The sequence below is a fragment of the Nycticebus coucang genome, chromosome 20, assembly GCF_027406575.1.
Source record: "Nycticebus coucang isolate mNycCou1 chromosome 20, mNycCou1.pri, whole genome shotgun sequence".
Classification (NCBI taxonomy): Eukaryota; Metazoa; Chordata; class Mammalia; order Primates; family Lorisidae; genus Nycticebus; species Nycticebus coucang.
This window is the reverse complement of record NC_069799.1, coordinates 61,409,837-61,437,350: the sequence shown is the minus strand read 5'-3', so window position 1 is coordinate 61,437,350 and position 27,514 is coordinate 61,409,837. Positions and strand designations below refer to the sequence as shown.

The following is a 27,514-nucleotide window of genomic DNA, read 5'->3' as shown; positions in this document are numbered from 1 at the left end:
GTTGTAGACATAATTCCCAAGTTCAATTCCCTGACAGCTCAGGCCAGTCTCCTAGTTGACCCATGCCTAAAAATCCTCATTTACATTAACAAAATGGGAGTACTACAGGTAACACCTCCTAAACAAGTTAGTTATGAGGATTGGGTGAGTTAACACACGAAAGAAATCAGAACAGTTCCTACCAGTACCGGGCAGGGAACTTTAGCTATTACTCGCAGGGGTCCTCAAACTTTTTAAACAGGGGGCCAGTTCACTGTCCCTCAGACTGTTGGAGGGCCGGACTATAGTTTAAAAAAAAAAAACTATGAACAAATTCCTATGCACACTGCACGTATCTTATTTTGAAGTAAAAAAAAAAAAAAAAAACAGGAACAAATACAATCACACCGTCTCATGTGGCCCGCGGGCCGCAGTTTGAGGCCCCTGCAAGCTTCACTAAAGCAGTGGTGTAACGAACAGCGCGCCCCAACTCTTGTATCTCTTTGTGTACTGGAGCTTGGTGTAAAGTTTTACGTGAAGGAAAAGTTCCACTGACTGCTTTTTAAAAGTTTTTCTAAATGACTGCTGCTTTCAAACATTATTTCATAATTTATGAGCATGGGTTTGTCCTTTTGTCCTTTGGCCCAAAGCCAAGTCCCTTCCCCCTCTCACCCATTAACCCTGAACTCCAAGTGTTAAAGACTCAGCTCCCTCCCTTCCCCAGACCTAACTAGGATGATATCACTGGAGAAACTTACATGATAATGTTTTGTTTTTCTCTCTCGCTAACTTTCTGAAGGGAAAAACATTTTATTAACCATCTAAGCACCCGCCACCCTTAGGAGGTGCAGTCTGTATAAGAGCTATCCTTATCACCCACATTTGGCGAAGTACTTGGGGATTAAAAGTGTTATGTAAATGTTTACACTTGAATACTCCGTGGCCCCAGATTCTCAGTGGTGCGGCACAGACAGCCCAGGAAAGAGCATGAAGTCCCTGAGGAGAGGCAATGCTTTTTGTACAAGGTATGAAATTCTCTTTTAATTTTAGCATAAAGATAGCTGCACTTCTGAAGGGATTGTTTGCAGCCATTAAGCCTAGGATAGCTAAAGAGAAAATAACTCCAAATGGAGGGTGTGCTGCATATTTTAAGACTTACATGGGATGGGGGGAAGGGATCTGAATGCCGGGAGAGGTGCTTAGAGTGACCAGGACTTCCTGGCAGTAAAAACAGCTGCTTGCGTCCAAAACCTCCGCATCTCCCCTGAAAAGAACAGATTCTCTTCCGTGGTAGGTTTTGCCTAAACGCTGATGATTTTCTGCTGTTAGGACATTACAAAATATTGAATCACCCCATGTCCTCCTTAAATCCTTCCTCTTCCTTCAGAGGGAAATCTCCTCTGGGGCTGCCGCAGGTGTGTCCTTAAATCTCCTAACACACCCTAAATTCTCTTTTCAACAAAGAGAAGGAGGGGGGAAAAGATCTAAATCTGAGCCTTCCACCAATCTGTGTTTCTAGGTATGATAATAATTGTTTAATTTTAGTTCCCTTAGTTGTCTTCTCTCAAAGACCCATGAAGCTGATTTTCCATTTATGGTAATGATCTCAAAAATGCCTTCAAAAATAAGAGTGAGAAAACGCGGGGTTTGACATAAAGCATATCAAATAAAGTTGCTGTGGCAGGCAGCACTAGCAAAATTCTTGAGGGCCTGGGTGACCACGGTCTGGAAGCCACTGAACCAAATGACATCAAGGTCTTGGCTAAATTCCAGGCCCCCCGTGAGGCCAGGAGGAAGAGCTTGCTGTTAGCAGGAACCAGCACCCTCCAGGGAAAACAGAAAGCCCTGCTTAAGAGACGGTGCTTATGAAAACAAGAATCTGGACAGTCAGAGACCACATGCGGGTGCAGAGGACAGGGAGATTGAGCTGTGGACACCAGGAAAACGACACCGCGGAGGGTATCTTAAAAAGTGTCTGTTATGCACAATTTCAGACACTTATTGAAAGGATATTTGGTTTTAAATAAAAGACAAGTTACAGAGGAGAAGCCCACACCCTTTTCTCTAATATTCAGAGAGATCCTACATCTCCCTTCTCATGTTTATTTAAAAACATGAGAAAGAAAGAAAAGACTTGGGGTGGGGGGGCGCGGTATAGCAAAATCTCTGCCAGAAAACACAGAGTCAATTCTAGCTTGTTAGCAGCCCAGCTCCAAATGAGTTTTACAAAACAAGTCCTAACAGTAATGTAGTTACAGCTTCTGAGGGAAGCCCTAAGCCCAATGTCAGTGTCCCAGAACCAAAGCCATGGGATAAAAAAAAAAAAAGGGAAGAAAGAAGGCTAACCAGTCTTGGGACAGGAATATGAAAGCAAGAAATCTCAGGCAGGACAAAGACCCAGAGGAGGAGAAGGCTGCAGCTCGCAGTAATCTGTAAATGATTGCTGGTAAAGTCCGGAGGCTTCAGGCTTGATCTGTGTTTGTTCCAAAAGAAAGCCAAGGAAGATGGTGTTAATAAAGAGAGATTTAACTGAGAGCGGTGCTTGGAATAAAGTGGGCTACAAAAAGGTCAAATTTGATCAGTTGGAGCAGATTACCAGGGCTCTAAAGGGTGCTTGTGTAGCCGGGGCAGGGGTGGGAAGGCTGGGAGTGTGGGAGAAGTCAGGACAGTGCCTATCTCCCGTAGGAAGGGGGAGCCTGGAGCTCACCGTCTGCACCCCTCCCCTCCCGGATGCGCCCTCCGCCCTCTCAGGCCCTGGTCTCCTTACTCTCTGACTTGGAGCCCCCGAAACACTAGAAAGTTTAAGGTAGGGCTGCTTTGCTTTCTTGCGCATCCCGGGTTCAGTTCACAGCCAAGTGCCTGCCCCCACCCCAAGGAAGGAGAGCTGGAGGCCCTTGGCAAAGCCTGTCCTGGGTTTCAAAGATAGCCCGATCTGGCCCCAGAATCCTGTGGTTGGATACAGGAGCAAGTTCAGGTAGATGTAGCGAGGTAGGCGTGTGGACGTGATGTTCTTGCGTTTGACCAAGGGAGGGAAATGGGGGTGACTTTCCAGAGCACAGGGGTTTAGGAAGGGGCGCCTGACACCCCTGACTCATAAGAAGAGTCAGCCCTCTTATTTAATTACCCACTTGCCGCAGGCCTGAAGAGATGAGACAGAACGTGGTAAACTTTGGGGGACTTCAAGTAGAAAAGAGACCTCTCCCAGAAAATCTTCTTACTGGTCCTCCTTGGAGGGAATCAGTAGGAACCTGCTACCTCCTGCCACTTCTCTCCTCGGCCCATCCCCCAGGTCTCATTTGAGAGAAAGCAAATCATATAAAACAATGAGTGTAATTTATGAAATGAAATCTTCCTCTGAATGCTCCTTAAAAAGTGAACTCTGACCTCTTCATCTCCCAGAGGCCGGGCAAATTTAAGAATGGGAGGGGCTAAAAATGACCCAGTTGATGCATCATTTCTGCTTGGGGCCAAGCTGACGGGGGATTCCTAGATTTCACTTCACTCTAAATAGTATTTCCTAGCAAAAGCATTTTTGGCAATTTTTTAAATATAAAAATGTTAAACTGAGGGATTTTCATTAAAAGTGGTTCTATGCAATATCATGGTTTCTAAATACCTACCACAAAAACATAGTCTCATAGCTCATTTCTTACTTCCCATGCCTGAGTCCTGCCTTAGTGTTTATCTAATTTTATTATTTTAAAAAGCAATATTATATATAGAAAAGAGCATATGAAAAAGTTAGCCATATCCACTTTATTTTCTTTTTAAAAATTATAACAACTTTCTAGAACTTCCCATGTATGCCTTTTGTATATCACGTAATACGTATTAGTTTATATTACATAAAATATAATATGCTCTTTTTCCAGTTAATATATCAAACATAGGTCTGTGTTTCTGCCTACCTTTCAAAACTATAATTTTAATGGCTAAATAAAATACCCTAAAGCTGATATACATCGTTTACTAAATTATCCTCTTTGTTGAAAATTTAGATTATTTCTAGTCTTTGATTTTTATCAATAACAACATGATGAACACCTTTGTGTTTACGCCTCGTAACTTCCATTAAATAGTTCACATAATTTCTAAATGAAAAAGCACAAACATTTTCATGATCCTTCAGTAATAGTTTTTTTTCTGTTTGCGTGTTTAAACTTTATTTTGAATTGAGAAATGGTAAGGTACTTGGGTAATGTTCGTATGATACAGCCATTAGAATGAATTTCATTCTCCTTTTCTTTAACTGGATTACTAACCTATCTCTAAAACTGAAATATTTCTTAAGAGTGCTTCCAAAAATCTTTTTCTTTAGGAGATTAACTTACTATTTTTGTACAAGTAGATAAGGCAAGCCTCTAAGAATGTGGGTGACCACGATTGCAGATTTTGGAAATGGAGTCCTCCAAAGGCCTTTTTGGATGATGATCCAAGTCTTAACCCATTTAAAAAATTTAAATATCAGTGAGAAAGTTGTCTTTCCCCTAAGTATGTTCCTAATTTAAGTTAATTTTAGTCTATGACTAGAGTAAGTAAAGCTTCACAAACTTGAATGGGGGAAACTTGAAGAAGGTAAAGATTTTTACAATGGCGCCTTTGGCTAAACCAAGTTTACTGTGTCTATGCCTCTTCCTGGCAAGCATCATTCCATCAGCGTTTTACCTGTGTGTAATCCTTTCCTGAGTTAAGGAATGATAAAGGGGTAGAGTTTAGAAATTGCATTTTAAACTCCTTAATTTTTGCCAATGAGGCGTTCAGTGAGGCTAATTTTGATTCATTGACCCCTTCCCCCACTAATAAGTCTCTGCCTGTAGTATGTGGGAGAAGCAAAGACATCACGCAACCTTATAAATGGGCCATCTAGCAGGAGAGTGAGCTTTGTATGCTAACATCATATACTCTGTGCCCTGAGTTATGTCAATAAAACCCTTTAGAAATCCAGAGAAATGGGGTGAGAGGCAGGTACTATCCTTGTCTAGTTAACAAATCAATAGAATATTTAGCATATGAGCTTGGACAATTAAGTTTGCAAACTCATCCTAGAAGAAGTGCTACATACCTGGTCACCTTCAAACTATTCCCGCTAGGCAGCTATGCCTTGACATCAGTGCCCAGCCCAGCAATTCTGAACCTGTGGGTCGCGACCCCTTTGTAACAATGAAAATACATCGTGGCATTAGGAAGGTTGAGAACCACTGGCCTAGTCCATCCTTCACAGTGCTTTTTCTCAGATAAGTTTGCAAACTTAATTGTCAGACCTCATATGACAACAGCTGTGATGGCCATTCCAGAAAAAGAATTGGCAATTTGGGGACTAGCCAGGTGTTGGCATTGGTGCATAGCTTCCCAAGGGGAGTACATTGAAGGTGACTGTGGTGACTTTCAGCAATGAGGCATGTATCACTTTTTCTAAGAAGAGTTCATGAACTTAATTGTCAGACCCCATGAAACACATACTAAAAAGGGGGACAGCTTTAAAACCCACATCACCTGTAATATTTTCAGGTGTTTGATCCAGGAACTCTGCCTGACCAGTTGCTCCTGAAAAGTGATCTCAAGGTACAACTTTTAAACCTGCTTGTACCACAATTTAGTGCTTTAGGACGTGAAAACTTTCAGGGTACAATTTCACGTTGTGAATCTTTCTCAAGACATAATAGGTATAATGAACACTCACTGGATCATGGGCACACTTTCAACCTTGACTCAAACTGTACTAAAGCAATTCATGGAACCAAACAGTTTGTACCTCCTGATGTTCTGAATTTTAAGAGAAAGAATGAATTACTTAAACAACAACTGTATATTTGAAATCATTCCATCCTAGTTCCCTTTTGTACATGAACAGTCAGGGAGAGGATAATGCCCTTGGCTGTGTTTTAACTCCTAGCTACCTCAAAGGACATACAAGAACCCTAACTTCCAGAAAAAGACGGATCAGGAATGTTCAACAATAATGTTAAGACTCCCCTTTTGACCATTGGGAATGTGCAAACACTAGAGCTTCCTCAAAGAAAAAAATAAAAAATACCCTAAATCAATGCAAAATATTCTCAGTACACAAAAGAGGGAGGAAAATGACATTGAGGTTGACCTTTGATTCAAAGAATAAAGCAAAGTTGGTAGCGTGATTAGTACAAGGTTTAATGTTTATAGATACTATGTGAGTGGAGAAAAATTGACAGTGAGAGGGATTAATCAGTAGGCAAAGCCCTGAATACCTGGCCTCTGGTCTACAGGTGCTGAAGTCCCTCCAGCCCCTCTGTGGGAGGATCTAAAACCCCAGTGTAGTTTAGCTCTCCCGTTTAGAGTTGAGAGCGTTGAGCCAGGAGCTGTGGTGTTAGGTGAAGTCACGGAACTCAGGAATGGTGCAAACGGCCTCACTTCTGTTCTACTCTCCGGCCAGGCTGTATGTCTGCTCCACCCTGATCTCTCCTCACAGAGCCAGTTATATGCCCAGGAGATGTTTCAAACTCAACAGTTCGCAAACTGTACCCACGATGTGCTCCTAAGACCTCTTCTCTTCTTTCCAACTCTCATAGGGTTTTTTGTTTATTTGCGACAGAGTCTCACTCCATTGCCCTGGGTGCAGTGCCATGGCGTCGTCATAGCTCACGGCATCCTCAAACTCTTGGGCTCAAGTGATCCTTCTTGCCTTAACCTCCCAAGTAGCTAGGACTATAGGCACCTGCCACAATGCTAGCTTGTTTTTCTATTTTGGGTAAACATAGGGTCTCACTCTTGCTCAGGCTGGTCTCAAACTCCTGAGCTCAAGCACCCCACCTGCTTGGCCTCCCAGAGTGCTCGGTTTATCGGCATGAGTTTTGAAGCATGCAGCTATTCAGCCGGGAACTCAGACTGGAAAGCAAGGCAGCCTCCCCAATGCCTCATTTTCCCCCTTAATTTACATCCCAACTATCCTGCATTGCCTACTGATTTCAACTCCCAGATGCTGGCGGACTCTGCTGTGTTGCTCAGAACTCCACCCACCTCCTCACCGGCCCCCTGGCTTCAGCCCTTGCCCTCTCAGCCTATTTTGTATACAAGAAGAAGGAAAACATTTCAAAGCCCTGAGTTAGATTCTGTGAGTTTCTTGCTGCAAACCTTCTCCTTCACTGTTAGAATAAAAGCCAGTCTCCTTCTCCTAATCTGCAAAGCCCCATCTGACGGGCCCTTACCCTGTCTGTGCTGAAGCTCATCTTGCTCCATCCAGGCTGGTCTTTCTCTTCCTCCATTAAGCAGCCCAGTGATTTTGGCTTTATTTGCATTAGCCACTCCCTCTCCCTGGCTGGAAATCTTTCCTTAGCTACTGGAAGGGCAGGATCCTGGTTGGCATTCAGGTCTTAGCTCCCATGTCACCTCCTCCCTTCAAGATGAGGCCTTCCCCACCTCCCCTCTCAAACTCATTCCGAGGTCACTCTCCAGCCTATCTCTTCCACTGGCTGAACCAGAGGAAGTTGCCAATATTCCGCTGTTGATATATTTGACTTATAAAAACATTCATTTCATATATTTCAACTAATATTCTCACAGCATTACCATACATGGTTGTTAATGGTGATCTGTCCCTCCCATTCGAATCTAGGCTTCTTGTATTTAAGTGTTATGTACCCAGTATCTAAAATATCTCTATGATATGACAGAAGAGTAAATGAATGAAGAATGAATGAAGAATTGAAGTGGTCCCTGTCTGTGTCTCACATCCAATTTTACACTGCATGGGGCCAGAAGCTTTGTGTGTTTTATTAACACCCCAACTCCAGTATTTACCGACCCTGTTATGGTGGCATTATGTGGAGCAACTTCGTAATGTGGGAAATTAGAAAATCCTCTCTGAGAATCTGATGCACAGCTGTTATTCAAGTGGAATTCATTCTTTCTAGATAAGAGAGTGATCTAGAGCGGATGTTGACAAATCTCTTCGATGAAGGGCCAGATAGTAAATACATCAAGGTTGGCTGGTCATACAATCTCTGTCGCAGTTACAAAATTCTGCCATCATAGCACCAGACCAGCCACAGACAGTGTTTAAACAAGGCAGTGTGGCCATGACCCAGTAAAACCTTTCCAAAAACAAGTGATAGGCTGTGTGTGTGACCCACGGACTGTCATCTACCTCTGTTCTGTTATCTAGATGAATGGTTTGGCCAGCAAGAAAGTAGACGTGGCTTTGACAGATAGTGGGAGAGATGTTTTCAAACCCATATGACAAAGCAACTATCATAACACTTGCCTTGTCATTAGGAAAAACAAAATTAAAAGGCGCCTTGGTGATATTTCAGAGATCAGAGATGTTTTTTAGACGGCGTGCACTTGATCTCACAAAGATGATTATAGTCTGGAGAAAATGGATGGTTTACCATATCCCTTCAATGTTCGAATGAGCCTTAAAGCTGTCACAACATACAGTTTTGCCTGTTCTCTTTCTGAGTATATGAGAAATTCTCAGTAAGGAGAACACATGTTGATGGGAAAAACAAGGCCAGACCCTGACATGTTTTAAGTCACTGCTCAGCCTTACTTTGTTCTTTTCCGTTGCTTACCCATTTCCCACCCACATGCCTGATGACTCCCCTAAGACGAAGGCCGTGTTCATGAGGAGAGCGTGCCATGTGGCTCTGGAGTAATGTCACCTGCAGATACTCTGAGTTCCCGTCACACAACATCCTGCAGATTCTTGGGTGGGGCAAGGTTGCCTGGCAGCACTGCTGGTGTTCACAGAGAGTGGGCTGGCCCCTGCAGATCAGGAATTCATCCTCTTAGAGGATAATATATAAGAATTATGAACACTTTCTCCATGCCAGCATTATGCTGAGTGCTTTCCATAGAACATCTCATTCTGTCTCTGCAATAACGGTAAGAAGTTATTGAAAAAGTGATACTTGGAAAGGTTTCGTAACTCACCCAAACACACACATACAGTAATTGTGGAGACAGTGGAGATTTGAACTTGTCAACTTCAAGCCACAGCACTTTATTTACTTTTGAGGCAGTCTAATTCTGTCACCTTTGGTAGAGTGCCCTGGCTTGATAGCTCACAGCAACCTCAAACTCTTGGGCTCAAGTGATCCTCTTGCCTCAGCCTCCCAAGTAGCTGGGACTACAGGTGCCGACCACAATGCCTCACTATTTTTACAGATGGGATCTCGCTCTTGCTCAGGCTGGTCTCGAACTCCTGAGCTCAAGCAATCCACCTGCCTCTGCCTCTCAGAGTGCTGGAATTACAGGCTCCAGCCACTGCACCCAGCCAGAGCACTTTCAAAATGATGCCATGTCCTGTCCTAACCTAGATAGGACCTTCTCTTGATAAATTAATAAACATGACAAAAGGTGTTGTCTTAACTACACCTCAGATAAGAAAAATTTGCACCAGCTAATCCTTCCTTTTCTCTTATGAATGTTTGAAGACTCACGTTTCACTTACTACTGGGTACTTTAAAAAAAATCCCTTGCAGAGCAGTGGGAAGAGGGCTATAAAAATATAGAGAACATCTAGTAAGAATTCTCTAGATAGACCAAATTATCATTTATGAAAGTGAATATAAGAACTGGACTTTTAAAATAATTCATTATATTACAGAATAATCTTTTTTTTTTTTTACAAAGCATGACTAACGTAGCACATGGCATAAGTCATAATGACAAAGGGTATTATGAGATCACACAAAAATGGAAAGTAGAAGAATCCACTTACCTACAGGCCAGACTGCTATGTCATTGCTTTTTCATATTTTAGCATTAAAAAACTCCTCAGTTTCTTTTACTCCATTGACACAAATCAACAGAAAAATATTCACTTTGACAATATTTTTTTTCCACTCCGTAGGGGTCTGTGTCCATAGGGGACTAAATCAGCAAAGTTATCAGGGACAAAAAAAAAAAAAAAAAATTCCAGAATCTATGAAATATTTGTTAGGAGAAAAACGAGAGAAGATTTCTCGTATCATCAAATGTTTTTCCAAATTAGAGGAGAATCACATGTCCCTTGCATTCCACCATGTGGGATGGTAAAGGCAAACAAAGCCGGTGTGCCGCACGGGTTACCCCACTAGTTACCTTGGTGAGGACAGATTTCAATCAGAGGTTTACTCTTTCAATAGGGAAGAGGGCCCAGCATGAACTGAACTCACCTTGGATTTGCACAGAGGTGATGGGGCCTTTTAAAGGGGGCATAGTGGGGAGGAAGGAGGAAGCCCCATTTTAGGGTAAAATTAAAAGGTGCAGGTGAGTGTAAATGCTGATGGGGCCAGGTCTGTCTGCCAGCTGGTGCCCTAGGCATGAGGATTCTGTTCTCCCAAAGAGACTGGGAGATGGGTTTGCCCTTCTGGAGGATTGCATTTTAAAGGAACAGCTTTCAGGTCCTTGAGGAAGACACTCCTGGGCTGTAGGGAAAGCATATACATCCCAGAGGGACAGAGGCCTTTTTAGTCAGTGCCTGAGAAAAGAGGTCGGGAGCCTGGGGTCAGCCGTTGGCTAGAACAATGTGTTCATCTGGCAGCTGCGAACCCCCTCAGGTGGGCACCTTAGACACTCGGGGTGTGACCTTGGGTTGTCGCAAACTATGTTGGTGTTCTTTCAAGTCTTTTAATGTGTTGGGGGGAGGGGTAATGAAATCATTCATGTCAAATCTGTAGATTTTATTGGCCGCAGGTGAGGCCGAGTTGAGAAGAGAGCTCCTGAGGAACCTGGATAGTTTGGTCAAGGAAAGAGGTCAGCAAACAGAAGGTACCAAGTGCCACTTACCTCCCATACGGCCCCGCCAAAAGTATGTGTAGGCACAGCTGCCAGAATCCTGGACTCACATGCTGTATAGCTCTGGTCCCTGATCCAAGCTGCAAACAGGTACCAGTCCATGGCCTGTTAGGAACCAGGCCTCACAGCAGAAGGAGTGACCAGTGGGCAGGCGGGGGAGTGAGCAAAGCTTCATCTGTGTTTACAGCCGCTCTCCATCACTCACACAACTGCCTGAGCTCCCCTCCCATCAGATCAGCAGTAGCCTTAGAGGAGCACAACACTACTGTAAGCCGTGCGTGAGAGGGGGTCTAGACTGCACACGCCTTAGCCTGATGATCGGAGGTAAAGCTGAGGACACAAGAAACCCACTTCAGGTGTCACCATCTCCCGTCACCCCAGATGGGGACTGTCTTGTTTCAAGTCCGTAAAAGCAGCTCAGGGCTCCCACTGATTCCTTATGATGAGTTGTATAATTATTATATATATGTATTACAATGTAATAACAGAAATAAAATGCACAGTAAATGGAATGCACTTGAATCACCCTGAAACAATCCCGTTCACCTCAGTCCCTGGAAAAATTGTCTCTAATGAAACTGGTCCCTGGTGCCAAAAGGGTTGGTGAGTGCTGCAGAGTTCCCACACAGAAATGCTGTCTGCCTGCCCCCAGTTATAGTGCAGCAGAGTTAGGGGGAACCTCAGAAATCACTTAGTCATTCTCCTTTTGTCATGTCTTCATAAAAGAAAAAAAAAAAACTCCACACCCCAAACACCCCATCCACTATGAGGACAGGAGCCACCAGCCTGCTCAGCAGAGCCTGCCCCTGTGATCCAGACCCAAGTCTCAGGCCGTCTAATTCACCTGAGGACTTCTCCCTGAACCTCCTTCCTTCCCTGCCTGCCTACCCCCTTCCAAAAGTAAGACTTCTTCCTCTGAACGCTCCCAACACTGACTCTGAATCTCAGAACTGCAGATATGTTTTTCCACTTCGTTGTGGGGGCAGCTCGTACTTCCACGACCAGGTGCAAACTCTGAGCAGACAGATGGGTGGCTCACCTAATTCACGTCCGTATCTGCACCTCCTGTGTTATCAGACGCTGCATTCTGCTCAGCGAGGGTTTGTCCGGAAACCCACATAGTTCTCATTTCTACGATGAGATATCGAACCAGATTATAATGAAGGATCCCTCACCTATAAAATTATGTGATCGATGTAAGAGAGAAAGAAGCTCCTTCCCCCCGATCCTGAATCCCCCCTCTGAGCGATATCCCCCCACGAATCTACTTCCTACGAATCCCCCCATGAATCTACTTCCTACGCTGCTGCGTTTCTCTCGCAGCAAAGCAATTCTCTTTATATTGATCCTCATTTTCTTCCAAGGCTCTCTTATTCCCAATCCTTCTGCACAGCTGATGGACAAAACTGCAAATCTGTTTTCAGCTGTTGTGTCTCTGAGCCAGAGGTTTAATGTAAATCAGCTGTCCCAGGGATGAGCTCTGCTGACACGTCCTGACATTAGCAATCCTGGGAAGGGTCCTGCAGGGCTGGACATTGCGATCAATCCAGGCTGCAGGGTTGCACTCAACCCTGTAGCCATGCTGGTTTTTCAAACGTCTAAACCAGAAAGAATTGTTAGAGGACGGTGGAAATGGCAGTTTTATTATGTATATTATTATGTTTCCTGGCCAGGAAGAGGGAGGAAGCAAGAGGAAAGATTTTGTGAACTGGAAAAATGTTCCCCTTACTTAAGTGTGTCCTTTGCCAGCGGCTCAGGGTGCTGCCTCTGAATGTTTGCCTGTGTCTCTCCTTCCTGCTGTTATTACCGTCATCATTGACCATAGCACAGGTCAGTGAGTTCCCCCAGACTGGGATACTCTTCCCCTTCTACACTAAGGCACATGCGTTTATTCAAAAGCTTTATTCCAACGTAAGGTCCTGAATGTAGCTTCCCAAAACCTTATTCTAGTAGTCCACTCGCCCTCTTGGAACTTACTTACTTATCACGCTACAAAAAGATGGGGTTGAACTAGTTCTACGGAATGTCTTTTTGTTTACCTATTCTTTTGCGTTATAGATTAAATTCCATAAGACCAGAAACCTTGTCCCCACTAGGGGCCCACTGGGATGGTCGCCTTTGAACGGTGCACATTTGAATAACATAACACATCTAGTTCTTTGGGGCACAGAGAATGAGACTGGCTGCTGGTCAATGGCATCACACTTAAGAAACCCAAGAACGTTTGGGTCCAGATGCGGACCCTGCCACCCCTCTCCCACGAGTTTCCAGAGGGACCAATGAGTCTCTCTGTTTCTCATCTGAAGATTCTAAAAATCACAAGTTTGGGCCTCTCTTGGGGAGCTAGAACATTCTATGTCCATTCTATGTTCAGGACCTTCATGGCCTGAGAGAGAGATAGTGAGAATGACAAATTAAAGCAAAGTAATAATTTATAATGATATGTAGCTTTGGCGCAAAACCTCAATATACATAACGCTAAAGAGTTGCGCCAGGCTGGGTGAAATGCCGGATTTTTCTGGTTTAAATCATCCAGAATAACTTTAGTCTATGATACTGGCTCTGTTTCTGACACTTTGGTCTGCTGTTAGGAATGTTTTAGCTACAGGTAATCAAATGCTGTTTCAGCTGCATTTTTATAGTGGTCTAAGCCAAGGGTCAGCAGCCTTTCTCTGGAAAAAGCCAGGGAGTAGATATTTTTAGCATCACCATCTATCATATACTGTCTGTCACAACTGCTCAACTGTGCCATGGTCGCACCAGAGCTACCAGAGATGGTATGTCGTGAACGAGCATGGCCATGTTCCAGTGAAACTGTTTACAAAAGCAGGGAGTGGGCTGCCTTTGGCCTGAGGGACTCCAGGGCTAGTTATGGGCCATTTGTGCTCCCCTGAGTTTTGGACCTTCCAAATGCACTGCAGCCTGGACAGCAACAGGGATACTGAACCACAGAAAGCAGGAGAGAATTTCCTTCTCCAGATGCCCTGTACTGAGCTGGCCTAAGCTGGCCTGAGCTTCAGCTCCTGGGAAAAAGCAAGTACAAGACAGGAGAGGTCACTGGGGTTTCTCAGACCCAGAATCACCTTTCCTTTTGTCTATATTTGGGGGAGATAGAACCACAGCACACTTCACCTTTTAAGGAAGACCCACCACTGCTTTTCGAGGATCTGGAATCTTATCAATCCGTAGTGAGAACTCCCCCTTTGTGGAAGGGATACAGTTGATAAAATAGGGCCAAGAGAGGGAAGCAAAGAAAAGATTCTGGAAGAAACAGCCCTGAAAAGATTTTAGGATTTCAGGAAGAAAGCCGCAAGGCTCATTTATTGCCTCGATAGAGCCAGAAAATGACTTTGGAGGAAATGTAACTTGACTCTTGGTACCTTAGATCTGTATCCGATATTGCTGTCTTCCTCATGACAAAAGTCGCTTCTTCTTTTGGGTGTAAACTCACGTTTTATGGGTAAACAAAATAAGGTCTGTTCATGGACTAAACACCAGATCAAATGCACGTGTACCTGACGGTGGCAAACTGGGACGCTCGGCATCTCTGAGAAACCCACATTTCCTGCCTCCGACGGTGCCTCTCTGCACCCCTGTCTGACCATGATGGGGCATTTATCACAATCACAACAGAAGGAAAACAGTATTTTTGAAGAGATTTAAGGGTCAGAGCTGGCCCTGGGCCAAATGAGGTAAGGCGGCCCTCTCAGTCCCCCCAGGGGTGGGAGGTCCCCTAGAGGCAGGAGGCACCTGCCGCTTACCCTGAATTTAAATCCAGGCAAAATGAAGTCAGGGAATTTACTTCTACAACTCATTTCCAATTAGGCAACATGGAATGGGAGTGGGGACAGAAGAATTTAGGAACTAGAAGTGGGGTGAGACTTTGTGATTTCCTGAGAACCAGCCATGTGGGTTCTGTCTAAAATACCTAAGGTGGGGAGGCCCAGGGGTGAGCCGAGTGCCTTCCCAGTTATGATAGCACTCTCCACTCTCGGAAATTCCTTAATAAATTACCACTTCACAATAAATTGCCCTTAAATTACTAGGTTGAAAGTGTCCACCTGCTTTGTCAAAGAACTAGGATTATACAAAATGGGGCATCAAGGAGCTCGCTGGGGAGGGAAGTGCTTTGAGGCAGAGTTTCTGTGAAGACTTTAATTTCACTTACGGCTTCTTCCCAGTGGGTGAAAACCTCCCCAGTGTACCTGCTCTGGCCCAGATTCTAATCAGGTCTCCTCCTGGCTCGTCACCTAGGGGTTCTGCTTTGTCCCCTCTCCCCTGGTGGGGCCCAAGGAGATTTTACCTTTGGGCCACTGGTCTTGTGCTAATGACGGCAGGAAAGAACAGCACCTCATAGGACTTAATTTGCTCCATTCATATTTCTGAAGGAACGGAGGAAAGGGTCGTCATTTTCGTCTTTGAAAGGGGAGAGATTATGTTTGAGCAAAACAGCTCTTGAGAACTCAGATTTGGTTCCATTAAAAACTAGTAACTGAGTTGGAGACTAAAACGTGTTTGCCTGGATCCCAGACCAGCATTTGCTCGGCCATCCTTGCTCCTTACAAAAGACAGCAGCAAATACGGCTCTCTGTTTATTGTGCTTTTGAATCCTGGTTATAAGCTCTGTCTGCAATCATGCAGAACTCTCCAGAGGATAAAGCTATACAAAGCTTTAATTCTCTAGTTAACGTTTTTTAGTAGCCATAAAATCAGCTTTTTGTCCTGTACTCTCTCTCTAAGGATCACCATTCAGTGAATCAGCAGACCCAGGGAACTCTCAACCGGCCAGTCCATTAGTTACAAACATTTTGCATATAAATTTCAAAAACCATAAAGTCAAGACACCAGAGTAAGAGGATTGAAGTCCCTGCCTCTGTATTTCATAGGTGGAGAGTTTTGCTCTGTAAATTGGCCTAAATCCCTTTTGATCGCCATTTCTTATTTTTTGGCAGACAGCATTTTTTACTTGGTGAAAACAATAAATGTTTTTAACCCGTGCCTGGTAACACCATTCGCCCACATAGATCTTTTAGTTTCATTAATCTCTGTAATCGTATTTGTTCTAAACTTTATCTCCAAAGCATAAAATGAGAGTTTAAATCGCATCTCGAGGCCTTCCGTTTCTGTGTGTGTTACTGCACAGAAGTGTGTGTTAATGAGCATTGAGGCAAGAAACACATAAACCTATTCTGGAGGGTGACTAAAGATACCTTGATGTCTCGTAAATCCATTGATGGATATTTTGATTTCACTTTACATCTGATTTTTTTTTACCAAATAATCAGAGGTAAATTCAGTTAATTGTGTGTTACAAGGTGGTTCCAAGAGCGGCCTCTTGGCTCCTGACTTTAGGTGCACCTCTATTTAAAAAAGTATTTGCTGAAAACCTAATCTACCTGATTATAGCAATCAAGATATTTCGGGTCTATTGAGTGTCTTTTGCTAATGTGTGGTTTAATTATGACATGTCTCTGTGTCCCTTTTTCTATAATTATTTTTCTCTGCATTATGCACAAACTGAATAGCCAAACAGCTGTAAGAGGAAAGATGAATAAGTGGGAAATTACATGTCCAGTTGACTAGAGGCATGCTTCTGTGCAGATAAGGAAAACAGGTCCTATCTTAAAAATACAGATACACAAACTTAGTATTACTCAAACTAATCATACGGCCCTAATGTGCTACCTTGGTTTTCCATTAAACTCTCCACAGGTGATTCAATATATTCCAGATCCAGGTAATGGATTAAAGTTAAGGAGATATTCTTTTAAAAAGACAGCATGTGGCCATGGGCCATACTAGCGTTTTCAATATGAAAACCTCAAGCATATGAAAGATAAAGTATGTTAATATGCGTTCCTCTGACCCTTCCTTAAAGAAGACAATTGGGAGTTGGAAAAGAAAATTGGAAGCCAATAGGCCAGAGTTATATGGTGTCAGCAATTCAGACAGGTGTCTTGGAAGCTGGACCCAGAAGCTTCTGAAAGGTACACGACAAACAGCAGGCAGTGAGGGAATTGAGGCTTCACATGGCAACAGAGTGAGGAGAGAAGGTACGGGCACATCTGTCTATATTAGGCCTTCTTTGTCTTGAATCGGAGGCATTAACACTGTCACGTAGTGATAATGAGGTTGGTGAACTTTTCCCCTACTTGGCATTGCTCGTTCTAAATTTGTTTCTAAGGCCTAATGTGTCATAGGACAGTGGGCTTCAGGGCAAGATCGATCTGAATTCAAATCTGGTCTGCCAGTTCCTAGCTGCAGGACCTTGAGTAAGTACCAAATCCAGCAGACAGCCTGCCTTGCAGGGGCGCTGCTCAACCTCCAGGTAATCCGTATAAAACCCTGACCCCTGGTACTCACCACTTCACCAAGCAAGCTATGTACAACCAAACATGTCTGAGCACACAGGGTATTTCCTTGGAGGTGAAGAAAATTATCTGGGCAGAATCTATCCCTACACCATATTTTGAGGCTATAATTTTGAAGAGGTAATGACACGCCGTTAGTTTGGTATTAATAAGCATTCAGGAGACCTTAAAGGATCACATGTAGCGGTCCTCCCATTTGTTCTGTCAAAACCAGATAGCCATGGGCTGGCCAGGGTGTGTCAATTATACGTACCAGATGCCGAAAGCAGGGGGCTCAAACAGGTCCAGATATCCACTCACTGGTGTGGTAAAGAGGGTGGGTGGAGAGATGTTTTCTCAGTAGAGATGAGGTTTGTCTTCATTAGAGATGGGATCATAGTGACAGGTGCTAGTAATGTGACCTTACATAAAAGAAGCTTGCAAGGAAAATGCACTCAGCCTCATTTCTGGGCTTGGGAATGAGCCTTAGGTGGGTCCAGCAAGCTTCAGGCTTTTTCCAGATGACACGTTGAGCTTCTGAACTGCTGACTAGTGGCTCGCTCAGTGGGTGTGTCTCTGTGGTAGAGGCGTGGTTGGCTGGTACTGTGAATAGTATATCATCAGGAAATAAACTCGCCGGGGAGCACCCCACGGCAGCACAGGAAGCCCCCAGATCCTGGCTGAAGGTTGTTAATTCTGAGTCAATCTTTCAATCTTTCAGGCCCATGTCCAGGGGTGAGTAGAGAGGTACCTCACAGTTCCACGAGCTACGAAAGTTGCTCATCTATAGCTACGAAAGTTGTTGGGTATTTGACAACTACGTGAAGCATATACAGATTTACTCCTGCTTTGATTTATTTTTGTTTTTTATTTTTTATTTATTTTTATTAAACCATAGCTGTGTACATTAGTATGATGGTCAACATACAGAGGGGGTCAACATAAGGAACCAGGCCTGCCGTACTGATACCCAAATGTGGTACACGTCTGGTGTATGAACATGAGGTCAACGTAAGGAGGTGGTCACCTATGGAGGGTCTACAGTATTTCAAATTTTATTTAAATTAAAAAAATAACATTCAAAGAGAATGTGAGCTACCTATGTGTCTCCAAAGGTCAGCTGAGGTAGCTAAGGTCAGGCACGGCGCTCTAGGGTTAACCTTATTTGAAGAGCAAGTGCTGAAATCAGGCTGGCTTGAGAGCTGCAAACCATGAGTTTTGGCATGAGTGGGACAGGAAACTGCTTTGCTGAGGCTACTGCTGCCAAATCCTAATAGCAGGGTCTAATGGCCTGATTTTAATCCTTATTGTACTTGAACTGTCTGAGGCATTGACATTGTTGACTCAACCTTTTCTCTTTGAGACATTTCCTGTCTTGGTTTCCAAGATACTGAGGGGGTCCGTGTGGGGAGGACTGTAGCCACCGGTCCTCTCCTGTTTCTGGAGTCATTATTTCTCCGTCTCCTTTGCTGGCTCCTCCTCTGCATAGTGGGGCTGTGTCTTTGACCTTCTTTCCCTCCACTCTCCAAGATGTCAAACTGCCCTCCGAGAGTGCCCAGCGGACCATGATGACAGGACATTCTGCTTTCCTCTGATCACGCATGCCTCAGGGCTCCGCACGCACAGCCCAGCTCACTCCCCCACCCCAGGCCATACATCCCCTCTCCCAGCCTTCCTTATTACACCTCTCCTGGGTGGTCTCTGGAGGCATTTGAGCCTGCTACTCTCCTTATCCCCTTCCCTATGCATATCCTAGAGAGATTATTTTTAAAAAGAATAAAATCTGTGACTCTTGTGCATGGAACATCTGTCCACCTTGCCCAACTCTGTTCTCAGCTTGGTTCTCCATCTCCCTGTTCTCCTATGTTAGAAACCAGGGACTTGTTTGTTTATTCACTGAGTCTTTCATTGAAATATTTATTGGGTATCTGATCTAGGCGAGGCTTTGTGTTACAGATGGAGAATTCGGGGTCTTCTGCCTCATGGGGTGTCCTGTCTACCGTCCTGTCAGATGTCTATATGTCATTGACTTTACTGTCGTAGAGCTGACAAAAAGGGAAAAAAAGCCTTAAAGAGATAGCACAGAAATAAATGCGAAGTCAGGCCCATGTTGAGGGGTAAGTAGAGAGGGACCTCAGGCCTCCGTAATCACAGCCGTGTCTCTCAGCTGGTCCCAAAGTCGGGAAAGGAGCCCCAAGGACCACGCAGGAAGCGACGGGAAAGAGGCAGTGAGGAGTAACCGCACGTAGTCAAGACCACAGTGCCCGGGTGGGGGGGGGGGGCAGCTTGAGTCCTTCCACATGTGTTGAACTGTCTTTAAATCCTTTCTTTTCCTCTTGGAAGCACCTCCTGAGCTGAGGTCCTTCTCCGGCCTCCAACCTCCCAGGGAAACGCTCCGACCCTAACAGGGCCCCCAGCACACCCTTCCCAGGGCATCCTGCAGTTGCTGGGCAGGGGGCGTGGGAGGCGTGGTATCTATCTTAAAAGATAAGAGTGATCTTATTTCTTTCCTCATGAGAAGCTTCTGGGGCTTCTTGCAGCCCACAGAAGACAGTGGCTGCTGGGAACTGGCTCCCCAGGCTGCTCACAGGGAGCTGCTCTTTGCCCTGCCTGCCTCTCCCATAACCTGTTAATTGACATGCCTGTCTGACAAGTGTCACACTGTGCTCTAGCTACTTACAGTAGACCTTCTATGAGTTGACCTCCCCTCAAGGGACTGTAACAAGCTGGTCAACACATGGAGGTGGTCAACATAAGGCACTAGCCTGATGTTGTGCGCACTGAATGGGTGTATGTCTGGGCTGTGAAAATTAGATCAACTTGGGGAGGGAGTCAGTGGGAGGAGGGGGGTCAGTGTGGGGAGGTGAACAGTATGGAGAGAGGTTCAGTGTAAGGAGGTGATCAGTGTGGGGAGGTGGTCAGCATAGGGAGGGGTCAGCGTGGGGAGGGGTTCAGTGTGGGAAGGGGGTCAGCATGCATGGGGGTCAATGGGGGAGGGGGTCAGCATGGAGAGGGGTTCAATGTAAGGAGAGGGTCAGCGTGGGAGGGGGTCAACTATGGGAGTTGTATGTTGTAGAGCCTCTGTGACCTCCCCAGCTGGGGCACAGTAAGCTCTCAGGCTGAGGGGACTGGACTTGTCCACCTCTGTGCCTCCACAACCTGGAAGGGCAGTTTGCACGCAGGGGCTGTGCCGTCTGTGAACCTTGGCAGCTGTCTACCCTTGACCAAGTCCTGTTTCTCGCTTCTGTCTTCCTTTCCTTCCTGGTAGAAATGAAACCACACGTGGGTGCCTCTCACGAGACTACCTCAGATGTGCAGTTAGCTGAGTCGGGAGGGATTTCCCTGCCCCAAGGAGAGGAGTTATATAAACAATGGTTAGAAGGAATAATAGTAAAACATTGGCAGCCATGTCTTTCTAAGTCAACAGTCAAAGCTCCTTCACTAGTTTAGGCATGATAATGTTTTTACTCAAAATAAAAACTCAATGGATTGCATTCCACAGATTAATTATTATGTGTCCAGTCAGAAAAAGTTCAAACTTCGATTTGAAGAACCCGAAGGGAAAAGATGTCTTTTAAAGCAATTAAGTGTCTGTACGTTTTATGATTTTTACTGTTTCACTACCTCTCTCCAACTCAGAGACTTTGACTCCTGTCTTTTCATACGTCACAGAGGGGCAGGGGAGAAAGAGAATATATTTGGGGTTAAAGAAAATTAGATGATTTACTTCTTACAGATCTTTATTTTCCATCTTGATTGGAAAATAGTTGGCTGGCCCTAACAGCTTTCCCAGGGTTGATGCATTCCAAAGTATCTGCTCATAAAGAAAATCTCTATACAGTTCTAGAATTTTCACTGCGAGGCAATGTTGCAGGCAGATAAATTCAAAATGGAACTTTCAGGAATTATTTATTTTATTGAGTGCCTAGATCTAAGTGGGCTTTTAAAAAGCGAATATTTTCTTGAGATAGAGCAAAAAGACCCTTAAAAATGGCTTATGTGATTGTTATTCAGCAAGTACTTTTTCAAAGCAGTCTTTTGGGGGGGGGCATAGAAAGAAACAGTAAAAAAATGTAGATATGGCCTATACCCTCCAGCACTTTAGTTAATATAAATGAACAGGCGGTCCCTGGGTTACAAAGGAGAGGATTCCATAGGTTTGTTTTTAAGGTGAATTTGTATATAAATTTGAAAAGGCACGTTCACATATCGCCTGGAATAGTCTCTGTTCATAAATGTAACATCAGTGGATGTTTGTAACTTGGGGACTTACTGTAATAGCTTCCATTTGTGGTGTGTGAGTCAGATGTAGATAATCCAGGGGCTGCCTGCATAGTGAGTTCAATATTAAAAATTCACTGAATAGTGTCTCAGAGCATTTCAATTGGACTTACCCTGCATTTACAGACAGATCGTCCCAGCACAGGGTAATGGGACGAGGAGGGAAGGGGAAAGATCTGAGCACCTGCAGGAAGGGAAATCGGCATCTGGTTGTGGCAATGGTGATTCACCATGTGCTGTGACCTGTCGGCATAGAGGGCTCCCTCTCATCGGCATGTCATGCTTTTTAAACTACAGGCAAGAGAGCTAAAGTACAGGATTTGGTTATCTGAGGGAGATGTGTGTGCACAAGAGTGTTTTCTTACAGACAAGAAAATGGAATTATGTTAAATACATGTAAAAATCAGCAAAACAATTTTATTCATTTAAAAATACTCAATTCAGTGTGGCACAGAAAATAGATTAATAATAAATCCTTTCTAAGTAAGCTCTCCCTTTGCCATTTAAATAAATGATCAATTAACTTATTTAGTCCTTGCAACAATTCTGTAAAGCAGGTGGTCTCATTGTCCTCACGTTATAGACGAGAAAAACAAAACAGAACCTGCTCAAATGGCACCATTAGTGTGTGTGATTATTTCAGATCCTTTGAGGAGTGAACAGTAACCACACTAAGCTATACACACACACACACACACACGCATACTACACATATATGTAACATGTGTGTAAGGAAAGATAGTTTTATGGTCGATAGAATTGAAGCTTATCACAGCTGACAGATAAAAGTTCATTTTCCCTTTAATACCATTTGGCATTTGTTCCTATTAGATAATTTTACTGCTTAAAGTTTATAAGTAGAAAAGTCTGGCCTATTCAAATCTATGCAAGACCTTCATGACAAATCTTAGTTTTTGCCTCTGAATGATGAGCTGTGTTACATAAGCCAACCACACTCACAACACTATTAATAGCACGTGACTTTATTTATCCAGCAAAGACAGAATTTCCTAGAATTTTCCATTCATCTCATCTCATATTATTTCTCATCTCTCCCTTTTATCCACAACCTTTACCTTACTCCCACTCACCCCCCAAAAAAACAAATGCCTGTCTGGAACCTGACATCTTCAGCCACAACTCTGCAGAAGAAAAGAGAATAAACTCAGTAGAATGGGAAGAGATTGTAAATGCTCATCCAATCAGCCTCAGCACACATCTCAGATACTCGCTTTCTACTGGGGCCTGCACGGCTCACGGATAACAGTTATGCGCAGTCTCCAAAGGGGGTGCGGACACTGTTCACATCGGGCCACACTGGGCAGTGAGGATGCAAAGTATAAACCCACTGAAGGCGACTACTTTCATAAGCAGTGTCAGAAATATTTAATCTCTGTTGCTGCAGACTGTGGGCCAGAAGAGATCAGCTCAAACATGCGCTCTCATGTTTAGCTGCCAAAAAACATAAGAACATATTTCAAACAGTGAATTGTAAGTCGAGGGGTTTAAGCCTCATGGAACGTTAACTCTCCAGCGCTTGCTCACACCTCTTTGAGCTTTGATCAGAAAGGAGAAAGGGGAAGAACATGAAACTGGGCTACCCTAATGGAAATATTTCATCAGGCAGTGACCTTTGGGTTTGCCATTGCCTGTCCTTTCTTATTCCCGGGGCATGCTGTTTTAATAAGCATTTGTAATTTGAATCTGCATAAGCATCTTAATAGTTTCCAAAGATACTTGGATACTCATTTGAGCTGTTTCACAATCGGAAATTGGCTTTTCTTTGGAGATGACTCTCATAGGGTCACTAGCTGCCGCCTCCCTAATGTTGCCCTGTGTGATCCGAGTGGGATTTGGGAGGGGAAAGTGCAGATGTTTTAAGTGGCCAGTGGTGATGGTAAGATTTCTGTGTCCCCTTAAACTTTCATAATGGTAAAGTTAACATTTGCACATGTGTTTAAATATGCCTGGTATTTTTGCTTTGTAGGGGTAAATCTTTTTAGCTATCTAGATATCTGGAGTGTTGGCGTATGTCTCTCTAAGATAGCATGACAGCAGGAAATACTGGGTGTACCAGGCTGCGCACCCACCTCGCTAGAGGACTTGGCATAAACTTAATGTCTCCGGTCCTCAGTTTCCTTATCTGTAAAATGATACAGTTAGGCAAGATCATCTGTCAGAGCTGAAGGTTACTCATATATAGATATTTTAAGAATAACAATAATATGGTGATGCCTGTAGCTCAACGGCTAGGGCACTGGCCACGTACACCAAGGTTGACGGTTCGAGCCCAGCCTGAGCCTGCCAAACAACAATGACAATTACAACAAAAAAATAGCCAGGCATTGTGGCAGGCACCTGTAGTCCCAGCTACTTGGGAGGACAAAGCAAGAGAATCACTAAAGCCCAAAGAGTTTGAGGTTGCTGTGAGCTGTGATGCCATGGCACTCTACCAATGGGCGATATAGTAAGACTGTCTCAAAAACAAACAAACAAACAAAAAAGAATAACAGTAACATTATCTATACCCAAGTTCATACCCTGTGCCAGGAACTGTAGTAAGAACTTCAAGTATAATCACTAATATTAATCCTTACGATAGTATTGTGAGCAGGGTCAGATTAAAGGGCTATGCAGCCAAATAAAGGCCTGGGTGATCAGAACATAAGAGGTTTGGTTTCTAATACATTAAATTCACTCATTTCAATGTTACTTGTGTATTAAAACTGCTTATTCCTACTTTTACCAAATAAATTTCATGCACAAATTTAACTAATGCTGATTGGATTGGGGCACAATTCTTTTTAGCCTTGCCACGATGCTCATTTATATTAATCTGGGCCCTCCTTCATGGAAGATGATTCTTCTTCACGTTCACCGGATGAGGAAATCAAGGAACACAGCAGTTGTGTGACCTGCTGGTTATTCAAATGTGGGCTTCAAACCCACATTTCCCAGTTCCCAGGACTCTTGCTTTCTAAGACATGATGGTCTTTGGCCTTTCAGCTTTAAGGATTCCCTCTTACCTGAATAGAGTAGTTTTTAAATTATAGGCTAGAGAAACAGAGTAAGGAATTTGGTTACCCTAGCCATGTATATATGTGTATATGTGTTTACAGATAACATATATAATTTATCAAATAAAAACATAAGACATCCTGTTAAATTTGAAGTTAAGATAAGCAATTAATAATTCTTTAGTGTGTGTCTCAGGCTATACTTATACTGAAAAATTATTTGTCATTTATTTGCAACTCACATCAATCTGGACTGTATTGGTACCTGGCAGTCCTGTCTGTGACAGAATACAGTGGCTGGGTCTGGATCTCTACGCTTTGGTAGGTAAGCGGAGCGAACAGGAGGCCAAATCTCTAAGAAGCTTGAAATTCAGACAATACTGTTAAAACAAAAGGTGCAGAAAATAAGAACACTCTAGTAGCCTTAGAAAAGAAATAATGCTTTGCTCTCGAACCCTGTTTTGGATTTTTGCCTCTAAGTTCCAGAATTTGCATTGCTATTTGTACAAAGTCATCCAGACAAGCAGAATCATAGAATTTCAGTGATGGGCGGTGGGTGGAGTTTAGAATCCACAGATTCAAATGCCTTGTTTTATAAACAAGGACACAAAATACCTACAGGGGGTCATAACTGGTTAGACTAAAATGTAGTGACCTAACTACCTTGCAGGGAATAAAGAGTGGAAGAATGTTCTTGGTAGGGTAGGACTGATCAGGTACAACATAAGCATAGCTGTGGCTTTCTGGAAATACAATTGAGGTCAAGCTGGGTTTGCAGGTAGTCAAGTAAGGAATTCTGCTATTCTGACAACCGTCCCTGGGCCCCAGGGGACATGTTCTTCAGCATTTCATAAATATTTTTCTATTCTCATAAAAAACATGATCCTGTCTGCCTAAGAGTATTCAAGAGTTAAACATCTAAAATGGTGGGTTACCCAGGAATTTTTGCCTTTCCTTCCTTTTATTAATGCTGTAGGAATTAATTTATTACTGATACTCTAACCTCTTAGCCATGTTGCCTTCTGAGGATAGGCGTAGAAAAAAAGGAATACAAACATAAAATATAAACCATTTATCTTTGTAACATGAGAATAAACCACTTTAGAAGAATCAGGGGGAAAAATGTTTAAAGAAATAGATGAACAAGGTTTATACATAGATTTGAATGATTTATCATATTTTTGACCCTGGAATGATCTAGAGTAGACTGTATACATTAGTCCTAGATGTGGGAAGTATCCATGTTCCCTAAGATGTCACGGGGGACTACTAGGCTTGGGTAAAACACTTCTAAAAGATATCTGTGTCGCGTCTGGCATTGATTTCATTTACCTGTACGCAGCTAACATTGTTAGACAAAAATGTATGTGTGTGAATGCATATGGCTATTTCATTGGAAAGATAAAATAATGAAAACAAAGGATATGAATCATGAGTAGAGAAGTGTGAGCTATACATTTCACTTTTCACTGGTGTAAACATCTCTCCAGAGTAAAGTAAAATACCTTCTTTCAAAATAACAACTAATTTGGATTAGGGAAATGCCAGTCAAAACCACTAGGTTCCACCTCCCATTCACGAAGGTTGGCTCGTATTAAAAACAGCAATGGCAGGCGGCGCCTGTGGCTCAGTTGGTAGGGCACCGGCCCCATATACCGAGGGTGGCTGGTTCAAACCCAGCCCCATCCAAAACTGCAACCAAAAAATAGCCAGGCGTTGTGGTGGGCGCCTGTAGTCCCAGCTACTCGGGAGGCTGAGGCAAGAGAATCGCTCCGGCCCAGGAGTCGGAGGTTGCTGTGAGCTGGGTGAGGCCACGGCACTCTACCAAGGGCCATAAAGTGAGACTCTGTCTCTACAAAAAAAAAAAAAAAAAAAAAAAAAAACAGCAATGGCAAAAAGAAAAAGCAGAAAATAATAAGTGTTGGTGAGGCTGTGGAGCAATCATAATTCTTGTGCAGTGTTGGTGCAAATATAAAACAGTGCAGTCACTATATAAAACAGTACCATTATTTCTCAAAAATTAAACATCGACTTGCTATATGATTCAGTAATTCCATGTCTGGGCATGTGCTTACAGTCATCGAAAGCGGGGTTCCAAGAAGATGGTTGTACACTTCTGCGCATAGCAGCGTTATTCACAATAGGCAAAAGTGAGAAGGAAGCCAGGTGTCCTCTGACAGCGAGTGGGAAAACAAAGTGTGGTCCACTCATACCCTGGGGTATCATTTGGCCTTGAAAGGAAATTCTGACACTACAACATGGATGACCTTGTAGACATCATGCTACTGAAATAAGTCAATCACAAAGCAAATAGCTTGTGATTCCTCTTACAGGAGGCATCTGGATGGTCACGTTCACAGAGACAGAAAGTAGAAGGGTGGTAGCCAGGGGCTGGGCGGAGGGGAGAGCAGGGCCTTGTTTAATGGGGACATGAGTTCCACTGTATAGGATGAAAGAGTCTGGAGAAGGATGATGGGGATGGGAGCACAGCAAGGTGAATATGCTTAATGCCGCTGAACCACACATTTAAAATTGTCAAAATGGTCGATTTTATATTGCGTGTATTTTACCATAATTAAAAATAAACAGATAAAAATAAAGTTGGTCATTTACTTGTTTATTAAACCAATACTTATGATACAAACTGTACATCTAAGACTGATATTCAAAAGTAGTTTAGTAGGCATTCAAAAAATATTCATGGAAAGAAATGAATGAAGTAAATAATGAAGTAATGAAGGATCTCCCTGGAACTGGTGCTGTGTCCTCATGCTTGTCATGGGCACGAGAAACAGGCACTAACTACCTATTTATCGTCCACCATTATCCACGGAGACACAAAATGAAAAGGAGCATATGCCTCCGAGAAACTCAGGGGTTAGAAAGAAGAAAATGGTAATGCTAATTTCTAAGTCATAATGCAGAGAGTAAACCCACAGAGATGATCCCTTGTGTTGAAAGATGGTTAATTACTCCCTGTCTCATTTCTTACCATTGTTATCTTATCAGTCTAGTATGGAGGGATATTTGTCTTGGGTATTGACTTGCAAATTCACGTGTGGTCCATGTTTTGATAAAACTGAAACAAGCAAAAATAAGATGACATATAACACCAGTCGTAATTATTCACTT

At 43.4% G+C, this 27,514-nt stretch overlaps 1 protein-coding gene across 5 annotated transcripts in view; it reads left to right on the top strand.

Moving 5' to 3' along the window:
* The window catches only part of CELF2 (CUGBP Elav-like family member 2), a 766,349-nt gene that overhangs the window by 270,330 nt on the left and 468,505 nt on the right, over nucleotides 1-27,514 (top strand). For 4 of the 5 annotated variants that reach the window (XM_053572279.1, XM_053572276.1, XM_053572277.1 and 1 more), the window contains exon 1: nucleotides 811-1,004. The exons of the other annotated variant lie outside the window; for it this stretch is intronic. In XM_053572279.1, coding sequence (XP_053428254.1) covers nucleotides 898-1,004 — 107 coding nt within the window. In that variant the 5' untranslated portion in view covers nucleotides 811-897. Of the gene's footprint in view, nucleotides 1-810; nucleotides 1,005-27,514 lie in introns of those variants that run through there. 5 annotated transcript variants of the gene reach the window in all.